Raw genomic sequence first — 20,062 nt, 5'->3', positions numbered from 1 at the left:
AATCCAATGCAGTATTTTCTTAAACATAGTTTTTCTACTTCTAATTCCCCAATGATACCAACTCTCTCGTCTGACATGTAGTATTTAAATAAATGTTAATTAGCAATAAAAAATCAAGTTTTTTCTTCACAAAAGAAAAAGCAGAACATGGGAAACCACAAACACAGCAATTTTCCCCAGCAAACTTTCCAATCAATTTCCCTGAAGTTTTCTTTCTGGTATATTTTTAGAAGTGAAGCTCCCCAATTCCGGAAGCACTGTCAAATTAAATCTTCCTCCTGTCTTAACTCCTCCAACTTTTTTTCCTTGAAAAATTGGAAAACTAACAGTCTCTTAATGGCAAAGTCACAAACTACCATAAACCTTACCAGCATCTGGTCTGGGTCCATAATCCCTGTGACCTAAGGGAGAAGAAAAGAAAAAGAAAAAAAAAGCTATTTAAAGCAACTCATTAGAAATCATGAAAAAATTGTAATAAAAACCAAGGCATGAAAAGTCAAAACTTCCAAAATCCTTGAAAGTCAACCATCACAGATTTACAAAGTAAATATATAAATTAAGTTTTATTAAGTTTAAGAAATCAAGATGAAAGTCACTATTTCCTTAAACTTGTCCCAGACAGTACCCGCCACTTTGGCATTATGCTAGTTATCACTTTTGTTAAGCTCTGGTTGTGAAGGCTGATTGGAAAACCCTAATAATTTAAAAACACCATGTCAGCTACCTTTATTAAAAAATGTATTGTCAAAATCCACTGAAAGTCTCATTCATTGGTCACCACAGACTCTTTCATGCAAATTCACTGCGTAGAAACCCACTGGACTGTTTGAGATCAACTTTGACTTTTTAATGTTTTCTTTGACATATATATATGTATATATATTTAATTTTTTTAAAGCACACAACACACACCAGCCTCAACAGAGTAAGAAAGGGCTTAGACTGCGTCTGCGGGATATTGGTGGCTTTTAGATTTATATAGCATTTCCACTGAAACATTTTGGGATACTCAGCACTTACCACCAAAATTTTTGAAGCCACCGCGGTCACCACCACTGCAGAGGAAAAATTGAAGAAATGATTTCTTCCTTAAGTCTCTAATGTGCTGAGCCCTGGGCTCAATCTACACTTAACTGTCATAAGTAGAGCACCTAGGGAAACAGTAGCACCTCTAACTTTCCAGTAAATTCTATTTCAAAGACTCCAAAATGTTTTCACCTAAGTGTTTTCCCAAGAATCTATTTCCACAAGGGTTCCTTTTCAAGTTTACTACAGAATGTATCTAATCTACTTTTAAAATCTTCCCAACCCCACGCCAAAGGGATTCTATTCATATCATAATTTAAATGCTGGAGGCACAGAATGAAGAATGATAAACTAGAGCAAACATTCTTTCCAAGGGGATATTTTTTAAAATATGAGAATAAAGGAAAAAGACTGGAAGAACAATATAAAGCTAGGTTAAGATTTTGATAGCAGAATAGGTGAGGTAAAAACTTTAGTATGTTCTACTGTGAAACCAAATTACGGGTTTTATGAGATTAAAAAAAGGTATAAATATACACAAAAGTGAGCCTGAAAGTAGTCTTTAAAAATCTCAAATCATTCAGAAATCTGATAAAATGAGCACTAAAAGAAAGCATAACTTAAAACGGCCCTCCTATACCCAATATAATATACTAGATCTCCTCATATCAGAGCTACTGAGATTCATGCTGCCAAATGCTCTGTAACACCAATCGGTAGACCAGTTCAGAGACAGAATGCAACATACTCCAATATCCCAGCTACCTACAAGAAAATGACTCTATCTGGCATATTTCCGCTACCAGATAAGTCAATAGTCCTTCTGTGTATAAATTTATATAAAAAAATCAAGACACTGTCTAAATACTCATACATTAAAAGCTTTTCTCTTGACTGAAGTAACCCTCTAGAATTCATGTGCTGTCATGGAAATAAAAACACCCAGTTTTCAGATGGTGATATCTAATATTCTACTACAATTAATCTTCTACTATAATCCAAAAAATTAACCCAATACACTAATGTCTCTTCACTGCTGAAAGCCCCTCCTGTAATACCAACACGGCCCCTTCTAGTCTCTAGGTAGATGGCTTTTCTGAGCCATCCTGAAAAAATCACCCCAACTAAATGAGAAAGCATTCTTCTTTTATAAATCTCTTCTGCTACCTTGATGTAAAAAATATCCCCTTGCAACCAGCTTAGTATAGACACATGCATCTTGATCTGCTATTAATTTTACTTTTTTTCCAGGAAAACCATAAAAAAAAATAAGGCTATTTCAAGGCTATACAGACAATATAAAGCTCAAGTCTTTTATATACATATAGCTTCCCACTGAGTCTCTAAAGACCCCTCTTTCAGAACAGTACCCAAGCTCTCCCTACACTTCTAAACGACCTGTGTATCACCACTTAACTCTTTTAAGAAAGGAGAGCCAACAGAGAATAAACAGCCAAAAATCTTATTATTAGACACCAAAATATCTCTGGTTTCTTCAAAGATGATCATGAGAACTCAAAAAAAATTTTAAAAAGTGAGGAATGAACTAGTGAAAATATCAAGCCCATATTCCTGTCAGGAGGTTAAAGTCCCCAAGATAAAGTAGATTCTTTAAATAGGAAATTTTCAAGTAAGTGCTAGAAGAGACCCCTTTTAATTATTTTGCAGTCATGTTAACCAAATACCAAACTGTTCATCTGGCCACAGTGGAAAGAAATTTTGCAACTGTATACATCAGCTAATTCCTGTCATTTCTATTCTGGCCAGCAACATAACTTTGAACAATAAAAAAAAGCAATATCACTGCAAAATAGAAGTGCTATAAAACAAATGACATTTGGGCACCTGGGTGGCCCGGTCAGTCAAGCAACTGACTTCAACTCAGGTCATGATCTCATGGTTTGTGAGTTTGAGCCCTGCATCAGGCTCTCTGCTGTCAACAGAGCCTGCTTCAGACCCTCTGACCTCCTCTCTCTCTCAAAACTAAATAAAAACATTAAAAAAGTGATATTTGAATAGGTTTATTATTTCCTGTTTCTCCAGAGAATGACATTTTAACTTAAGTCACATATACTGAGCATTTCCTTTGAAAATACAGCAGCTGCTTAAGATTTCAACACAATGGCCATAAATATGAAAACACCATAATCCGTTTGAGAAAGTACTAGTCTTCAAACTAAGAGACTCAGGATATAGTCTTTACTATCACTGATCAATCTTGAAAAATTAGACAAATCCGTAATTCTCCTAGGCTTCAGTATCCTCCTTCACAAAATAAGAGTTTTTACATCCTTGCTGCTACTCAAAGGGTGTTCCAGGGAAGAACAGTACAGGCAGAGCCTGGGAACATCTTAGAAGAGCAGCATCTCAGGCCTCACCTCATACCTACTGAATTATAATCTGCATTTTAATAAGATCCCCAAGGAATTCACATGTAAAGTTTGAGAAGCACCAGTCTAGATGATCTAGAACTCTAGGTGAAGCTTTCTTTCAAGTTCAAATGTTTCAATCATTTTTCTCTTCACTTATTAAGAAATTCCATATTAACATATTCTATTACAATCCCTTATAAAGAAATTTATTATATTAAATATACTAAATAAACCTCAAATAGCACTAGAAGATGGGCCTGTGGTTAAGAATCTTTCAAACCTGTAGTCAAGTTTCAAGTCCCTTTTCCATATAATAAGTTAAGGCTTCACTAACCAATTAGGCCAATGAAGTTATGTGAAAATCTAAGCCAAGATGTTACCACAATTTTTCTTCCCAGAAAAAGCAGCAAACTTGTACACATAAAGAATTCCTAAAGTAAAGATATATTAAGGTGAAGTAGTAGAGGTATTTAATGTAGAGTTTAGACACTCAAATTTATGGCTGAGCCCCCTGCATAAGAAAACCAACTGTATATTCTTGACTCAACTACAGAAATTGTCCCCAGTTCAAAACCACAATGAGCAGCCTACCCTAAGGTAGACTCTGAGGGTTCTTCCATTGTTACGGTATTACATATTTAGAGAAAATGGTCATTTAATTTCAGATGCTAGTCAAGAAAAAGTTCTTTAACAGAATCTCTACTCCAAATCTTTAATTTAAAAAAAATCTAGGGGCGCCCGGGTGGCTCAGTCAAACGTCCGACTTTGACTCAGATCATGATCTCGCAGTCCATGAGTTCAAGCCCCACCTCAGGCTCTGTGCTGACAGCTCAGAGCCTGAAGCCTGCTTCAGATTCTGTGTTTCCCTTTCTGTCTGCCCCTCCCCCACTCACACTCTGTGTGTCTCTCTCTCAAAAATAAACATGAAAAAAAAAATCTAAATATATCTATTCAAAGACTTAAACAGCCAAAAAGTAAAAGGACAATACAGAAAATTCTGTTCCCAGAAAATCCATTATCTAGAGAGAAAAAGGGACTTAGCTAAAATTTTTAAAAGATCAGTTAAAAATAAACAAACAAAAAAAACAATCACTTTGCTTATACTTTCATAGTAGTAAATCCAAAATACAATTTTTTAGGTGTGAAGAAGACTAACACTAATTCCAAATGTAAATGATTGGATGGATTTAAATACCATTCTCAACACTAGATATATTTATGTTTTATTTCCTCCCATATCTTGCATTATGTGGTAAAAAGGCTCTCTGGATTCAACATTTACCCACATTTCAGAAAGCCAATATATCTATCATTCTAATGCTACGCTGTCCAATACAGTATTCAATAGCCACCTGTGGCTAATAATCATTTGAAATGTGGACAGTCTAAACTGAAATGTAAATATAAAAAAAATAAACATTTAGATGCACTCTAAATATAAAAATACAAAATGGATTTCAAAGTCTTAGTATGAAAAAAGCAATGTATAACCTCCATAATTTTTGTACTGATTACATGATAAAATATTTTGGGTATGTTAGATTAAGTAAAATATATTATTAAAATTAATTACACCTGCTTACATTCTTTTAACATGCCTACTAAAAAATTTTAAATTACACAGGGCACCTGGATGGCTCAGTCAGTTAAGCGTCCAACTCCTGATTTCAGGTCAGGTCATGATATCATGATCCGTGAGATCAAGCCCCATGCCAGGCTCTGCGCTGATAGTGCAGAGCTGGCTTGAGATTCTCTCTCTCTCAAAATAAATAAACTTAAAAAAATTACATATGTGGCTCACATTTGTGACCCATATTACATTTCTATTGGGCAGTGCTATTCTAGACTATCACCTGAACATTTTAAAGGGAACTAATCAAAAATTCCTGTAAGACACTCAAAATTCAAGATGACTTTTTTTAAGCTTAAGATATTAAAGCCTGAAAAGAGTTACTTAATTTGATGACTTAATCATGAAAAATGGCAATCTATAAAGTTCTGGCAATTTTGCAATGCATTCATCACAATGCTGAAGTTAAAAACACATAGAGATCTTACAGCCTTAAGCTTCTAGTCCACTAAGTGATCAATTTTAAATGACAATTAGATATTCATTCTTTTTTTTTTGCTGCAACTGCTTTTTCAAGAAAAACACTGTTTCCTATAGTCCCTATAATTTTCACACATTTTCTTTCATATTTGGAAAGCTGACACCTTTTTTGGTTTGTATTCTTCCTCTAGCCAAGCAATCATACAACCTGAGTCTAAGAATACCCCATCCTTTACAACATATCCCACACTCACCCACAAACCATGCCCCTTCTTCTTTAAATATAAACCTAACTAATGCCAGATATTCTTCAAACAGCCCTGAAAGGATTGTATTTTCAACCTTGATGTAATTTTTTAAGATGATTAGAAACACAAATGGGAGTGTTGATGACGACTAACAAAAAATGTTTGGATATTTTTGGTACTTAAATATAAAACCAAGTGTGAAAAAAAAAATCCTGAAACTGGGCATTTTTACTCTAATTCAAAATACTTTATCCCTATAAATAAGCTAAAAAGCACATCTTGAGCAAGATATTGTAACACATGAAAATCACATGAACTTCAAATTTCCATATCCGTACATGAAGTTTTACTGGAACACAACCATGTTTATTTATATATTGTCTATGGCAGCTTTGGTGCTACAAGGGCAGAGGTAAGCAGTTACAACAGAAACCATATGGCCCAAACAGCCTAAAATATTTACTACGTGGCCTTTCATATAAAAAATTTACCAACCCAATACAAAAAATAATCATCATCCACGTGGATTTCTAAAAAAGGCCCTTCATGAACATGCCATCTACTGGCTTGGGGGGGGGGGGGGGGGGAGGGTATAGGTAACAACTGGACAAGACCCCCTCCCCCAATCCTACCATAAACTAGATCAGTATCATTTTACCTAAGATATAGTGGGCTTCTACATAAGATACTGTATGAAGAGATTCTAAGCCTAAATACAATTTGAAAATCAAAAACTTAGTTCATGATCAAGTCTGGATGAAAAATTATACTGAAATATGTTGCCAAGGAAATTATAAAGGTGATTAAAAATAGGACTCTCAAGTTGGTTATGGTATGGAGCTTCCCTTTTCTATTAAGAGGTTCATTCAAGGCCCTTTCAAATCTCTGATTCTAAGATGAGTCATCTCTCAAAGATGAAAATGTATTTTTAAAGATTTCCCTACCTGCCTCCTCCTGAAAAGTGGGATTCTACCATTTTCAGACACTGTCATAGTTTAATAATTTATAGCATACAGCTTCCTTATGAAGAAAATTAAACCTATGATATCCTGCAAAACATGTAGCATTCCAAAGAAGCCAATTATCTAAAACATATTAGCTGGAAAATTAAATATACCTGTTGGTTATCTTGTTTGGGATTCTGTTTGAGGTGAAAGGGAGGCTATTAGGTAGAAAGTAAGCACCATGTCACTTAACACTGTTCACTTACATCCACATGATGGCAGGCTGCTCACTTTGATAATGAAGAGCACACAATAACATATTTGTATATTGTAAACTGACTTTGGTTATCAATCAAAAGACTTAATATTCAGTCTTATAAATGTTTACCAAGTAAGTTTAGGCTTTAGTTTTTCCATAATATCAATACACTGAATACTAAACACAGAGAAATACAAGTCAGTGACCAAACTCCTGGCTCACTTGAAGAAATAACAGTGCTGTATGTCTCTCAGGTCAGCTGAGGCGACAGACAGTCCCTAAGACGCAAAAGAGTGAACTGGTACTGATATATTATTAAGTGTCAGTTAACAGGCTACTAACAATTTCAATTCCCAAGGAACACAGTTATCTTTTAAGGCCTGTGTACTTTACACATGAATTTGCAACCTGAAAACCTCACCTGAGTGTCCTCAACAAATGTCAGTTATTTTTTCATTCTTGTTTTTAGGGCCAAAGTGCCAAATTTATAGATATATTTAAAAGTAATTTTAAAGCCAACTTCATAACATATACCAAAATTAAATACCAAAACCTAGTAAAACTAGCAATAGGGAAAAGGGAAGCTGGAAAAGAAAAGCTGAATTTACAAGTCTTCTTTTCCACAGCTTAGTCTGAACAAAATACATAATGACAGGGAATGCTGCACTAATTATTCCAATAATTATTTACTAAAGAAGGGAGACCAAATAGTTTAATTACAAAAATCTTTCTCATTTGCCAACCCCACATTTATATTCTATCACCTAATATTTTCTCTTCCCAAGGGGATTCAAGATTAAGGAACAGCTTCTCTGCACTCCAATCTAAAATTAACTTACCTTTTATTTTTTACATATATTATACTTGGATTTCCCAGAGTCATCATTTAAAGGAGTTTAGACTCTATAGCTCTGGCAGGAAAAACATATTAAGTGGTTTAATCACAACCAAAATGGGAATGTTCTCCACTGGTGTTTAATATACACCACATAAACGAACTACTAACACAGCCTATCCTCAGGTAATTTATGTGACATCTGAAGACTGAAAATCAATTTTGAATTTCTGCCTTCTTCTCTAAAACATAATCTACTTAAGCCTCTTAAATCAGATGCTGGAATCAAACCAGCTAATAAGTAAAGCCACAAAAATTTTTAAAAATTAAAGAGAGAAGGAATGTAGGCACCTATACCTAAATACTTACCTTGATCCTGTCATAGGACCTCTTCCATCCTTGTCATATCCCCCACGCCCTCTACCTCCTCCCTGTGACCCGCCATATCCTCTATTATCTTCTCCATACCTACTCACATCACGACGGTCATCTACAAAAAAAAAATAATAATAATATACACATGAATAAATAACCATGGGTCATTTCTGACAAAGGCTTCCCATAACATAATCATGAATGGCTTTTTAGGTTATACATTATATTCTTTGGAATATGGCACATATATACAGAATTCAAATGCAAGCCATCAAAAAAACATCTGGAATTAAATGTGTTTGGGAACTGTATCTGTGTCAAATTCCGTCCTGCTACGTAGTCAGATAACAAAATGGTGACATGGATATCACCATTTGATGTGATGGTGATGAGGAATAGCTAAAGTGCAACATTAGGTACAGAATCTTAATAAATTAGATGAAAAGCATAACCCTAATCTTAAAAAGTTATTTCTTCACCTCAAAAATACTTAAATGTAAATCAAGCAGGGACAAGAAATAACGATTTTAAAACTGAGACATATTCAGTGAATATGTTCACTGAAGATATTCAGTGAATAAGCTTCCACTTTTACTCATTTGCTTATTTATTCAATTATTCAACAAATATTTATTAAGCACTTACTATGAACCAGGCTCTATAGTAGGTAATGAAGGTACAAATGAGTAAGACAGGATTTGTGCCCTTGAAACATGGGACAAATTCCTAAATATCAGTGGTATAGTCTAAGTGCTACAGGAAAACAAGTGAAAGAAGGGCTGGTCCTTCTTAGATGAGGTGAGAGAAGGTTAATTACTGGTGATTAGTTTCTCTATATCAGGTATACCTGATAGGTAGTTTCTCTATATCAGGTATACCACCACTACCAAAACAATGGTAGCAGCAACACTGTCAAATGATCAAAGTTAACTGACACAGCAAAGGAAATTCAGGTAATCAATCATCAAAAAGTCATATGACCATTTGGGAGTTTCTGAGAAATTCAGAAATGGAAATCCAATAAACTAGTTTTAATGGCCATAAGAAAGAAGAACATATATTCAAGGTCACTCTGAATGTATACAAACAACTAAAACCCTGTAGGTCTTTTAATCCAGAACTCAATGTAATTCTGAGAGGAAAAAAGAAAAATAATATATCATACCTTGTGTGTGGTGGCTGTAATTCTCTCTTTGTGAATGATAGGACTGCTGGTTTTGATTATAGGAATCATGCTGCTGACCATAATTTGACTGCTCATCATATGAACCTTGATGTTGATCATAGCCTGACTGCTGGTCATACGAATCTTGTTGACCATAGTCTGACTGGTCATACGGAGGTGCTCTTCCACCTTGGCTAAACAGAAATCAAGAATTGGAAATTTATAGAAGGATTATGTTCACTGTAGCAAGTTGACTGAGACTGACAGAAGGGACCTGACCAGCTAGACCTCAACCATATTTAATACTACTTTCTGATGCAAAGGATTTAGTTCTTTTATCTACAAAATCTCCTTATCACCAGTGGAATGGCCTTCAAACCAACTGCACTATCACTGAAGAAATCCCACATTATGAGGAAAACCACATGCACCTCTGAAAACACTGGTAAAGCAAAAAATCACTATGCCTCTTACCATCTCCTTGAATTTAAAAAAATTAAAGGTGCCACAAAGTACAGTAATATGTCTCTAACAAATATATCACAAGTGCTGAGTCCTTTTAACAGTTACACTAAAAAGCTCTGTCATTTAACAACGTTATCTCATAATATTTGGGGGACTATCCTCTTCACTTGATCTTAGCCAAAAGGCCGAGAAGCGATGGGGCGGGGGGGGGGGGGGACTATTCTCTTATAATTATCATTACAACCTCTATTACATTCTCCTAAATATCTTCAATGATAGCTTTCAGATTTTTAGAGGAAGGAACTTGCTTTGTGATGCCATTTTTTTTTTTTTACACCTGAAAATAGTCTACCAAATAATGAGACTACTTTCTTATTATCTCTGGCAATTCAAAAAGAAATTTCTAGGTATGTTCTGAGCAACAGGACTATTAATTACCTGTTCTCAGGATGGGGATGTTAAAAGGAACGTTTAAATTGGATTTGAGTTCTAATGTTTACTTTTACAAAAAGGGAACAAAAAATCTCATAACTTAATAGTCACATGTTATTCTGCATCAGATGAGAAGAATCTAATAAAGATCAGTATGTTCCCCCAACTCTGTACCCAAAGCACATCACATCAACAGTCAGAACCCTAGTGCTTCATCTTTTTTTTTTAAATTTATTGATTTTGAGAGAGAGTGAACGGGAAAGGCAGAGAGGAGAGAGAGAATCCCAAGCAGCCTCCATGCTGTGAGCAAAGCACCCGACGTGGGGCTTGACCCCCCAAACCGTGAGATCATGAACTGAGCCAAATTCAAGACACTTATCTGACTGAGCCACCCTGGTGCACCTAGCACTTCCCATTAAAATGGTGGTCAGACCAAATCTAACACGTTTCTTTGGTTTGCATTTACATGTTATGCTTCCAAAAATGCATCCTTATAAAAGGATTCTTCTAAATTTAAAACTAACCAACAGGGGTTGAAGAGATCTTCCTTCTACTCTATTTTTCTACTTTTCAAAACACTTTCATATCTATAACACTGACAATGCAACCTCATAAATCTTTCCCCAATGTTTTTACTTAACTGAATTTCACTTAGAATACTTTTTTTCACTGCACAGAGAATACTAGTAAGCTCAGTTTTTGCCTCATTTTTCAGCTATGTAACTTAACAGGTTACATAATCTTAATAACTTCTCTTTACCTCTGCAAAATGGGGATAATTACTGACACTATGTCATAGTGGTTAAGGATAAATTAAGGAATGCAAAAGCATTTTAGAAAATGTAAAGCACAATAAAAAAAAATTAAGTTGCTATCACTAAAATTAGTAATAAGAACAGCCTCCTCTCATCTGAAACTTAAAAACTATAAAACCAAACCCCCCCCAAAAAAATACTTAAACCTGTAAACTTGCTGGTATGTATTTACCTACCTATATTAATAAAATATATTTAGAGTATCTGAAATATGTGGATAGGTTTTGGCACTTTTTAAATATTTTTGTCCCTAAAAAGGTAATAAAGGTAATACATTAAAATGGCTAAAAAATAAAATGGAAATAAAAGTAAGCACTGAGAAGTGTCCTTTTATAGCTAGGTTTTTATTTAATCTCAAGTATAAAGCAGAGGTCAAAATTTTCCTTTTTAACATTTAAATCATGTGCATTTACATACACCTCAACAGTAATTTTACAAATAACCACATCATAAGAATCAAATGACATTGGTGACAATTTCCACATTTATAACACAAAACTATGAAATTCATACTTCATCAAAACTTTTCTGAAAAAATGTTTAAAGCTAGGAATTTGATGGCGAAGTCTATTTAATACCCAAAGTGTTATTTCCACTGCCCGACATAATCTCAGTGCCTTTACTGTTTCCTTACCCTCCTGATGATTCCGTGTTTTGCTGTCCCTGGTTATTATAAGACTGCTGGCCATATGAGCTCTGCTTTTGATTCTCATAACCACTGTAGGACTGTGAATAACCTAAGGTTGGATGGATATACCATTTAGTAAATGATCTGATTTTTAAATTTCTAAAATAGCAAATTTAACAAACAAGTCTAACCTGATTGGCTTTGTCCATAGCTGGAGTAGCCGCCATAGTTCTGTCCATATGAGGTATCAGTAGTTTGTCCATAGCCAGAATAGCTCTGAAATTTAGGTAAATACAAGTTTCATCACCTACTTAAGATAAGAAAAATTATTTATGAAACACATTAATTTATATTTTAACCTACTTGTGGTGCTTGTCCATAACCTTGGTTGCCTTGATTTCCATAGGAAGAATAACTGTAAAAGAAAAATGTACTATTTGAAAGAGATGTGCTAGAATTTTAAAAGCTTAAAAACAAAACCAAAAAAAAGCCCTATCTTCATTTTCAACTTTCAACTCCATACAAGCTTTTCTTCTGAAATTGTCAATCTGCCTCCAAGAGTCTAAATTTAAAGGTGGTGACCAAAGAGTGTAAAGACATAAATGAAGTCACTCCCAGACCTCCTGAATGCCAAACAAGCACCAAAAGTTTCACTCTAACAATATCCCACAAATAAAACTTCACTAGAGCTAGAAAATCTCAAGAGAATTATACCTGCGTGTGGGAGTGACTACATGGAAGCAAAACCCATAATATCTGAAGCAGAAAAATGAGGACTTTTTAAGTTAGTGCTTTCATCAAATTAGCTATGTTTTTACAGGTTAATTTCTTCCTACCATGTGCCTTAAATCTGCCTTTATCTTCCTAGAAAAGGCACCATAGGCACTAAAAGTCCAATTTTTGTGCCTCGGTAGACATGTGTATCTTCTGAGTCTTATCACTGAATGAAATTATATTGTGTCATTGCACAGCCTAGCATATAGTTCGTTGACTGAATAAATGTACCTTCCTCAGAACTGAATTTTCTTCAATTTTATAGCATGTAAACCCTAACAAGTCAGAAACAAACTTTCTGAATATATGCCTGCCAAAATAAGATAAAATATTTGCAAAAAAAAAAAAAAACCACCTTATTATTCTAGAACTATCAAGTACTAACACAATTTTACTTTATAAAATACATTTCAGTGAATAAACATTTCCTAGTTGCCTATTATAAGGTTAGCACTATCTTAGGAGAATAAAAAAGTCAAACTAGTTTTGTTTTCATGGAGCTTAAAACCTGACGACAGAAGATACCTGAGATGCTATTCTGAGTATCTCACATTGAGTTGCAAAACATTTATAGTGCAAGATGAAGACTGTGTTCCTGGCACGTAAAAGAACCCTACTGCATGTATATGGTCACATAAAAACAGACTTTTCTTTTTACTGTGAGCATGGTAAGAAGTCTTTTTAAAATGCTAAGCATTTCTATTATAGTGCTTCAAGAAAATCTGCTCTGAAAAAAATATTAGCATTTTATACAACCAAAAACTGAAATGCTTTCTGTAAAAACTTGTAATATTGGTTGAATTGTTTAAATCCTTTTAAGGACTTAAGAAACTACTTTTTTTAAATTTCCTAAAGAAAACAATCTTTAAAATACCTATGAGATTTGTCTTAATTTCTAGGGGGTATCTGAATTTACTGATTCAAGCAGGCTTTTTAAAAAAAAAAAAAGGAAAAATTGTTTTAGTATGTATGTACACAGTCCGACTCTTTTCCTTGACAAGCTAATATTTAACTCTTTTAGAAATCCAGATACCAAATCTCAAAAGGAAACCCTAACTAAATTCATCTTTTTTTTCTCAGTTCTACTCTTACATGGTATTATTAAAATATACGTATACTTTACCTTTGCTGCTCACCCCCAGACTGCCCGTAACTTCCAGAATCTAAAACACATAAAAAGAATTTTAAATCTTATTTAAAATTATGCTTCCCTCAAAGGCTGAGTTTAGCTCTTATAGATGAAATGTGATAAGAAAATGTCATAAATATTAACTACAGAAGGAAAACTAGTTAAAAATACTGTGGAAAGATTTGTTTACATCTTTGAAAATGACTACTCTACAAATGTGTCCTGACGGTCACAAGAACCAAGCAAACAAATGTAAATCAGTGAAAAATCCATCCTTTTAACAAAAACTCAAAGCTCAAGCAATCTTTGTGTACAAAAAGACATCTACTCGGGGCAGGGGAAGACATACACTCTGACGAGATAAATCCCCAGGATTACACTGACTTGCATACCCTCACCAGCCCAACATATATACCTTTCCCCTGTACTAGACTGCTCTGGCTGTCAGCAGCAACAAACAGATCTCCGACAAAAGCAGCTAAGTTAGTTGTTTATCCTCAACTTTACCAAGCTTTCAGGGACTTGGCCAATCAGTATACCAACTCAGCAATACCTACTTCCAGCTTCCTTTTTGGCAACAAAAGATACCAAGGAAGGCATGAATTAAGTACGGCAAAAAAAATTTTTTTGAACTATGAGCTTTTTATTCATACTTCAAAATGTCAATTATATCATAAACTTTTGAAGAGGCTCTCTCCTTTAGGTTTCTACTCAGTGTCAAATTAATGACCTAAGTTTATTAGCGATGAATAAGAGTAATATTATATGAAATACTCTTTCAGCTGCAAAAAATGACTGTCTGAAACTGCTGACCATTAGGCACAACCTCATCTGATATGAAACAAAATCATTTGCTGTCAAACAGTTCTGAAAACCATCAGAAATCAAATCAGTGACTTTTTCATCCAATTCACATTAAGCTACAATATGAAAACATTGCCAATGGCAGTTTAAGGTGACATCAGATCTGCCACTTTTCTGTAGTAGAGATCTGCAATCAGGCTGAACAAATTACTTTTAAAATATTTATTGCTTTTAAATATTAATAGTTAATATTTTCATTTCAAGAATATTGAATGAAATCTTAACTACTTCTATGAATATAAAAGACAGAAGGCTGAGATGAAAAAGAAAAAAACTGCATCACTACCACACCCATAATAAAATTATCAGACTTCTAGCTAATGACCAAATAAAATGTGAAAAGGACACAGAATCTAAATGGACCATAAAGAGATTAGATGCATCTACCAAATGAGAAATTAGCTTCAACCAAGTCAGAAACTGGAAAGGATTATGAAGGTGGTGGAAATATGAGTAAAACTGAAGTTACTCCAGGCATAAATGAAGCTTTAGCTTCAATTATATCCTAAGGCATGGATGTGGGTTCTCTCAATGACAGACCTGTTTATTAGCCTTTGGCTCAAGCAAAATTATAGAAGTACACAGCATATAGGTCATGTGACCCTGGTTCAAATCTAATGAGTCTATAATTTTAACCCAATCATTTCATTCCTCTGAAACTACAAATCTGACTTCTTTAGCTGGCTGACTTTAAAACTCTGGAAGATATTAACATATTGACCAATAAACACAGCCTTTAGTATAAATACTTGAGTGAGAAAGTACAGATGTTTTACACTCATCAGAGAAAATGAGTTTCTTTATAGCATTTCAAACCACTACTGAGTACTTGACACTTGAGCCCTGTCTAAATCCATGAATTATTTAGAAATGCTTTCATTTCCAAATGTATAGGGTTTTGATTCTCTTTGTTTTTGTCTAATTATATTCCATTGTGGCTAAAAAAGTATTTTCTGTTATTATTCTTGGTACTTATTAGGATTTGCTGTTTGTTTTTCCCCTTGGTAAATACTTTACTTGCATAAATGGCCCTCATGTGCTTGAAAAGAACTGTGTATTAGCTAAATGTTGAATAAATTCTCTAAGTCTAGATATTTGTTCATTGTATCATTCATACCCTTCTTAACATTTGGTCTGCCTAATCTATTACAGAGAAAGGTATGCTAGAAAACTTCCATCTGACCATAGATTTGTTAGGGGTTTTTTTTGCTTTCTATATTTTGAGGTTATATTGTTAGCCACATAAAAGTACAAATTTATATATTCCTGATAAATTCCGTTTTAACACTGCATGAAGAGCATAATTAAAAATGTCCAAACTTTATTTTGACTGGTAACATAACTAAACAGCATCTTGCTTTTGGTGGGTGTTTGCCTGGTTAATCTTTTTCTGTCTCTATACCTCCAACATTCGTGTTTTAGGTGTATCATTTCTGACCATAACAGATCTTTCTTTCCCCCAATGTGAAATCTTTCTTTCAACTGGTGTTTTCATACTTTTACTATTTATTCCTACACACCTATATTGGATTTTTCTATCTACTGGGGTTTTCTTTCTCCTTTAACTCCTTTCCTGCCTCCTACTGGATTTTCTTTACTCCTTTTTCCCCTACTGCTTTAAAAGTTAAACATTACATTCAATTTGTTCTCTCAATAAGTTACCGTTCATAATTTAATGTTCAATTTTTAACATACATTCTGGACAAAATTCACAATCTCCAACCTCTACTAGAATCTTAATACTATAATGGCAATCACAGACTTCACTTTTGCTTCCATTTTTTAACGTCCAAATGTAATCATTTTAATCTTTGATGTTCCATACCATCAATATTTGCTTTTTATTTACTGTGTTTGCTTCTTGTACTGTTTTTTGCATCCTGTTTCCCTTTTCTGGATTCACTAGTCCTTGGATCAGTTCATTTTCTGGCTTCTTAAAACTTTTAAGTCTACTACCATTTTCCTATTTATTGATATTTCATAATCTGCAATTTCACATCAACATATATCGTTATTAATTGGTTTTTATGTTCCATGCTTGGGACTACTGCTTTTTGACCCAAAATATTCACCAATCTTGGAAAATTCCCAACTATAATAGTGATTCCTCGCCATGTTCTTAGCAGACACATTATACGCATATTAAATGACAGGACTTCTCAATCTGTTTCTTAATATTGTTTTTCATCTCTTCCTTCTGAACTGAATTGTGGGTAATTAGAGGTCTTCCACTTCACTAATTATTTCTTCTGCTAGATCTGCAATTCAACTTATGCATTATTTCTATTTCCAGAAGATACACTTGGTTCTTTTCGTATCAGCATGGCCTTTCTTCAGAACGTCTTGGTCTTAAAGTTGACTCCTTTAGGTTTTTAATAATTTTAAGCATATTTGCTTTCAGATTACCTGTAGGGGTTCTAATTCCATTTGTCACAAACCATCATTTTGGTGAACTGTTTCAAGTTCTACAATTTTTTACTGTGAATTCATCTTTTGCAAGGCTTATTTTTTATAGAAGATTCCTGTGACCTATGCTGTGAAGTTTCCACCAAAAAAAAGCTTTTCGTTTGTTTCTACGAGGACCCCCAAAGTTATTACCAGCCCAGAACCAATTTTTGTTAATTTCTTGGCTTAAGTTTTCCTGGAGTCCCATACCTAGCTTAAACGTACACCCAAATTGTATGAAGCAGTTCCCAGGTTACAAGCTATCAGGACAGACTTTTTTCATTCAGGGCCCAAACTTTGCTATCCGTTATGATGATAAAAAGTTTTTTTCTAGTTAATCCTTTCACTGAAGTCTTTCAAACATATACGTTATATGTAAGGTCTCAGTTCCCATTACTTGGCTCTAATAGTCTCAAGGCTCCATCTCCTACCCTTAGTCACTTGGGTAATAAAACCCAAGTCTCTAAATGATGAGACCTACACCCTCCTCCTCTTCAGGGCAACCATCAAGTTAGCCATATCCGGCTTCTACTTCATTTCTGGCAGCTAGTCTTGCCCTTTCTTTTTTTGTAAATTCTTGCATCTTTAAGTGTTTGTAGATAGAGGATTTTCAATTTATTTTGGTCTGCCATATACCAAAATAAGTACGCTAACTTTGTAATTTTTGTATAAGTGATATTAGATTCGATTCTAACTTGAAGATGTCAGATAATTCACACTTGTAAACAATATCCGAATGTCTGAGAGTCAGACTTACAGTATTTACAATTTTGACTTATTTATTAACTATGTAAGCACTTTTATTTAATTTATAGGTCTGTCCTGTCAGGCATCTGGAGTGGTTGAGTTTGAAATGTTTAAAGGATTTAACTAAACTTAAAACAATTAGCTGGTTAGGGGGAATTTACTGTTAAATTTATTAACTGAAACGTTCACCAAAAAACAAGTCAAAAGCATTATTCTCATTTTTATACAAAGTCAAAAGTATTTTTGTACATGTTTTACAAAATGTATAAACAGCATAGAACACTAAGTAGAACTTAAAGATTCTAGCTTTAATGGACTTAAAAACAATTATTATAAAGTTTTCACATGTGAAAGCCAATCTTGTATTTAAAAAAACTTAAATTACACAGTGACAAATGTCTAGTGTCTTGGTACTTTGAAGATCAGTACTAATGGATAAACTAGCTCACACACTAATATGACACACTTAAATCCTGGATTTTACAGATGGTAAGTAACCTCTAAAATTTAATTTTCCACAAAAGCTACCCAGTCCTATAAAAATGTCATTGTTTTATACCAATAAAAATGTTAAAAATCAAGACACACCATTAGTTTTTAATGTTCATTGAAATGGTAAATTTCCCCATGAGGGTAGGAGAATCTTTTTATTTTTCAATCATACATGGGTTACACATCTCCTAAGGGTATACTTCTACATACTTCTGTGGAGCTTTACCAGATTTCATCCCAAATTCTGCACCTGGTAAAAGACATACTTACTTTGCAGTAAGAAATTCTTGTTTGAGCAAGGATTAAATAGAAATTGAAAGAGGCAAGAATCCTGTGCAGTTAACAGCCTCTTCCATCAGATAGGCGCCCCTTTCCACAAAAGCTCAATATTCAGGCTTAATGTCAATGTCAATCTAAGGAATGTTTCTTATCCTGTCCAACCATTCTTGCAAATTTGGTCTCATCTCCACCTACTCGCTTTTTGTCACACGTTTCCATCCTTTTGCAAAACTGTGTTACTGGGGGATTTCGTGTATGTTTTAAGGCTCTCCCTTAGACAATCAATGTAAAAGACTGCGCCAGCAGTCACTTTCATCCCAATCAGATGGCTTCAAAGAAATGTTCTGCTTTTCCATGTGAAACGTGAGCTCTCCTGATGGTTTCTAGCAAGTGGATGGCTGGGTCTTTGCAGCCTGTAAGGTACCCTAACAGAGGACCTTGTGTGGTGAGCCAAGACTGCTACATCTTAGAGAACATTCGTGTTCCAGACTTTATAGCAGGATCTCAACGGACTATCCCGAAGAGATCAGTGCCTTTTTCTTTCTCTTCCACACAACGATGGGGGCGGGGGGGGGGGGGGGGGGGGGGGAGGCGGGGTGCTCTATCAATTTAAATGCTTCGTGTAAGACTGCCTTTCCTCTGGTCTGCATGTGTTAAGGTAAATGCCACATGTACCTACAGGAGTCTATCCAGATTAGAAAAGGCTCACTTTCAGGCTCTTGCAGGAGATAAACAACTGGAGAAGGGAGAAGAACGACAGCAGGGTGAGGAGGAAGCTGAATTATATGCAAACACCCCCGTTCGAATCCGAGTGGTTACGGTAGAGGGAATGACGAGAAGGAGGATGTCGTGCAAGGCAACGTCCTTTGAAAGGGCTCCCAGAGCGTCAAGACCCCCACCTGATGAATGGGTGAGTCAGGAAGGCCCAGCTCCACTTCACAGATGGGGAAACTGAGGTACGAGGCGGCGAGACGACTGGCCCGAGGCCTCGCTGAAAGATCTGAGGCGGAGCGGAGAACCAGAAGCACCGATTCTCTCAGGCGGATGCTCTAATCACGGGCTCCCCCCGCCCCTGTGATGGCGTAGACGGCCTCCGCCCCCCCAACTCACACACCCTCCCCGGGAGGGGCACGTCTCCTCAGCTTCCAAGGACAGGGTCAAAAAAGAGGGGCCCGAAGCGCTCCCGCCGTGATTTGCAGACGGAGAGCGTTGGGAGCGTGCGTCCCTTCAGTCCAACATGGCGGCGGCCGCGGCCACCCCCCCACCCCAAGCCTCCCTCAGGGCCGGAGGCTCTCCCTCGGGGCCCTCCGGTGGGCGGGAAGACGTCCCAACCCCGCCAGGCCCCTTCTCGCCGCTGCCGCTGCTCGCTGAAGGAGTCACCTACCCGACATGACTAACGGCCGCAGCGCGGAGCCCCCAGAGCCCGCCGAGAACAAGGAATACGAGAGCCAGGCGGCGCGGCGGCCGGAGCTGTACTGAGGGCGGCGCGGCGGGCTGAGCCCGACTGCGGGGCCTCGGCAGCCAATCAGAGGGCAGTGGGCGGTACCACAGCGCCAGGGCGCGAGGGGTGGTTCTGTACGAGTACCAGTCTCCTAGCCCTGAGGACTTCACAATGCCTCTCCGTCCTCCCCTCCGCGAACGGTACCATTATTGAGAGGGAATTGAGAAGAGAAAGTACCAATGCCGCGAATAGCATGGGGGAGGAAGTTAGACCTTGC

General features: G+C 36.0%; 1 protein-coding gene and 1 pseudogene across 3 annotated transcripts in view; both read right to left on the bottom strand.

Moving 5' to 3' along the window:
* TAF15 (TATA-box binding protein associated factor 15) overlaps nucleotides 1-19,848 on the bottom strand; it is a 28,338-nt gene extending 8,490 nt beyond the window's left edge. The window contains exons 1-10 of one of the 3 annotated variants that reach the window (XM_047832402.1): nucleotides 19,729-19,848; nucleotides 13,512-13,551; nucleotides 11,978-12,029; nucleotides 11,806-11,890; nucleotides 11,621-11,723; nucleotides 9,275-9,468; nucleotides 8,104-8,224; nucleotides 6,814-6,858; nucleotides 1,021-1,055; nucleotides 369-401 (exon numbers count right to left, since the gene is read on the bottom strand). In XM_047832402.1, the coding sequence (XP_047688358.1) occupies nucleotides 369-401; nucleotides 1,021-1,055; nucleotides 6,814-6,858; nucleotides 8,104-8,224; nucleotides 9,275-9,468; nucleotides 11,621-11,723; nucleotides 11,806-11,890; nucleotides 11,978-12,029; nucleotides 13,512-13,551; nucleotides 19,729-19,735 (715 nt within the window). In that variant the 5' untranslated portion in view covers nucleotides 19,736-19,848. The remainder of the gene's footprint in view (nucleotides 1-368; nucleotides 402-1,020; nucleotides 1,056-6,813; nucleotides 6,859-8,103; nucleotides 8,225-9,274; nucleotides 9,469-11,620; nucleotides 11,724-11,805; nucleotides 11,891-11,977; nucleotides 12,030-13,511; nucleotides 13,552-19,728) is intronic. The other 2 variants (XM_047832404.1, XM_047832405.1) reach the window with 2 other exon arrangements.
* LOC125152277 (uncharacterized) lies at nucleotides 9,773-9,936 on the bottom strand (annotated as a pseudogene).
* Nucleotides 19,849-20,062: the final 214 nt, after the last annotated feature.

The sequence above is a fragment of the Prionailurus viverrinus genome, chromosome E1 (assembly GCF_022837055.1).
Source record: "Prionailurus viverrinus isolate Anna chromosome E1, UM_Priviv_1.0, whole genome shotgun sequence".
NCBI classification, from domain to species: Eukaryota; Metazoa; Chordata; class Mammalia; order Carnivora; family Felidae; genus Prionailurus; species Prionailurus viverrinus.
Note: the sequence above shows the minus strand (reverse complement) of the source record. Positions and strands in the feature narration are given on the sequence as shown.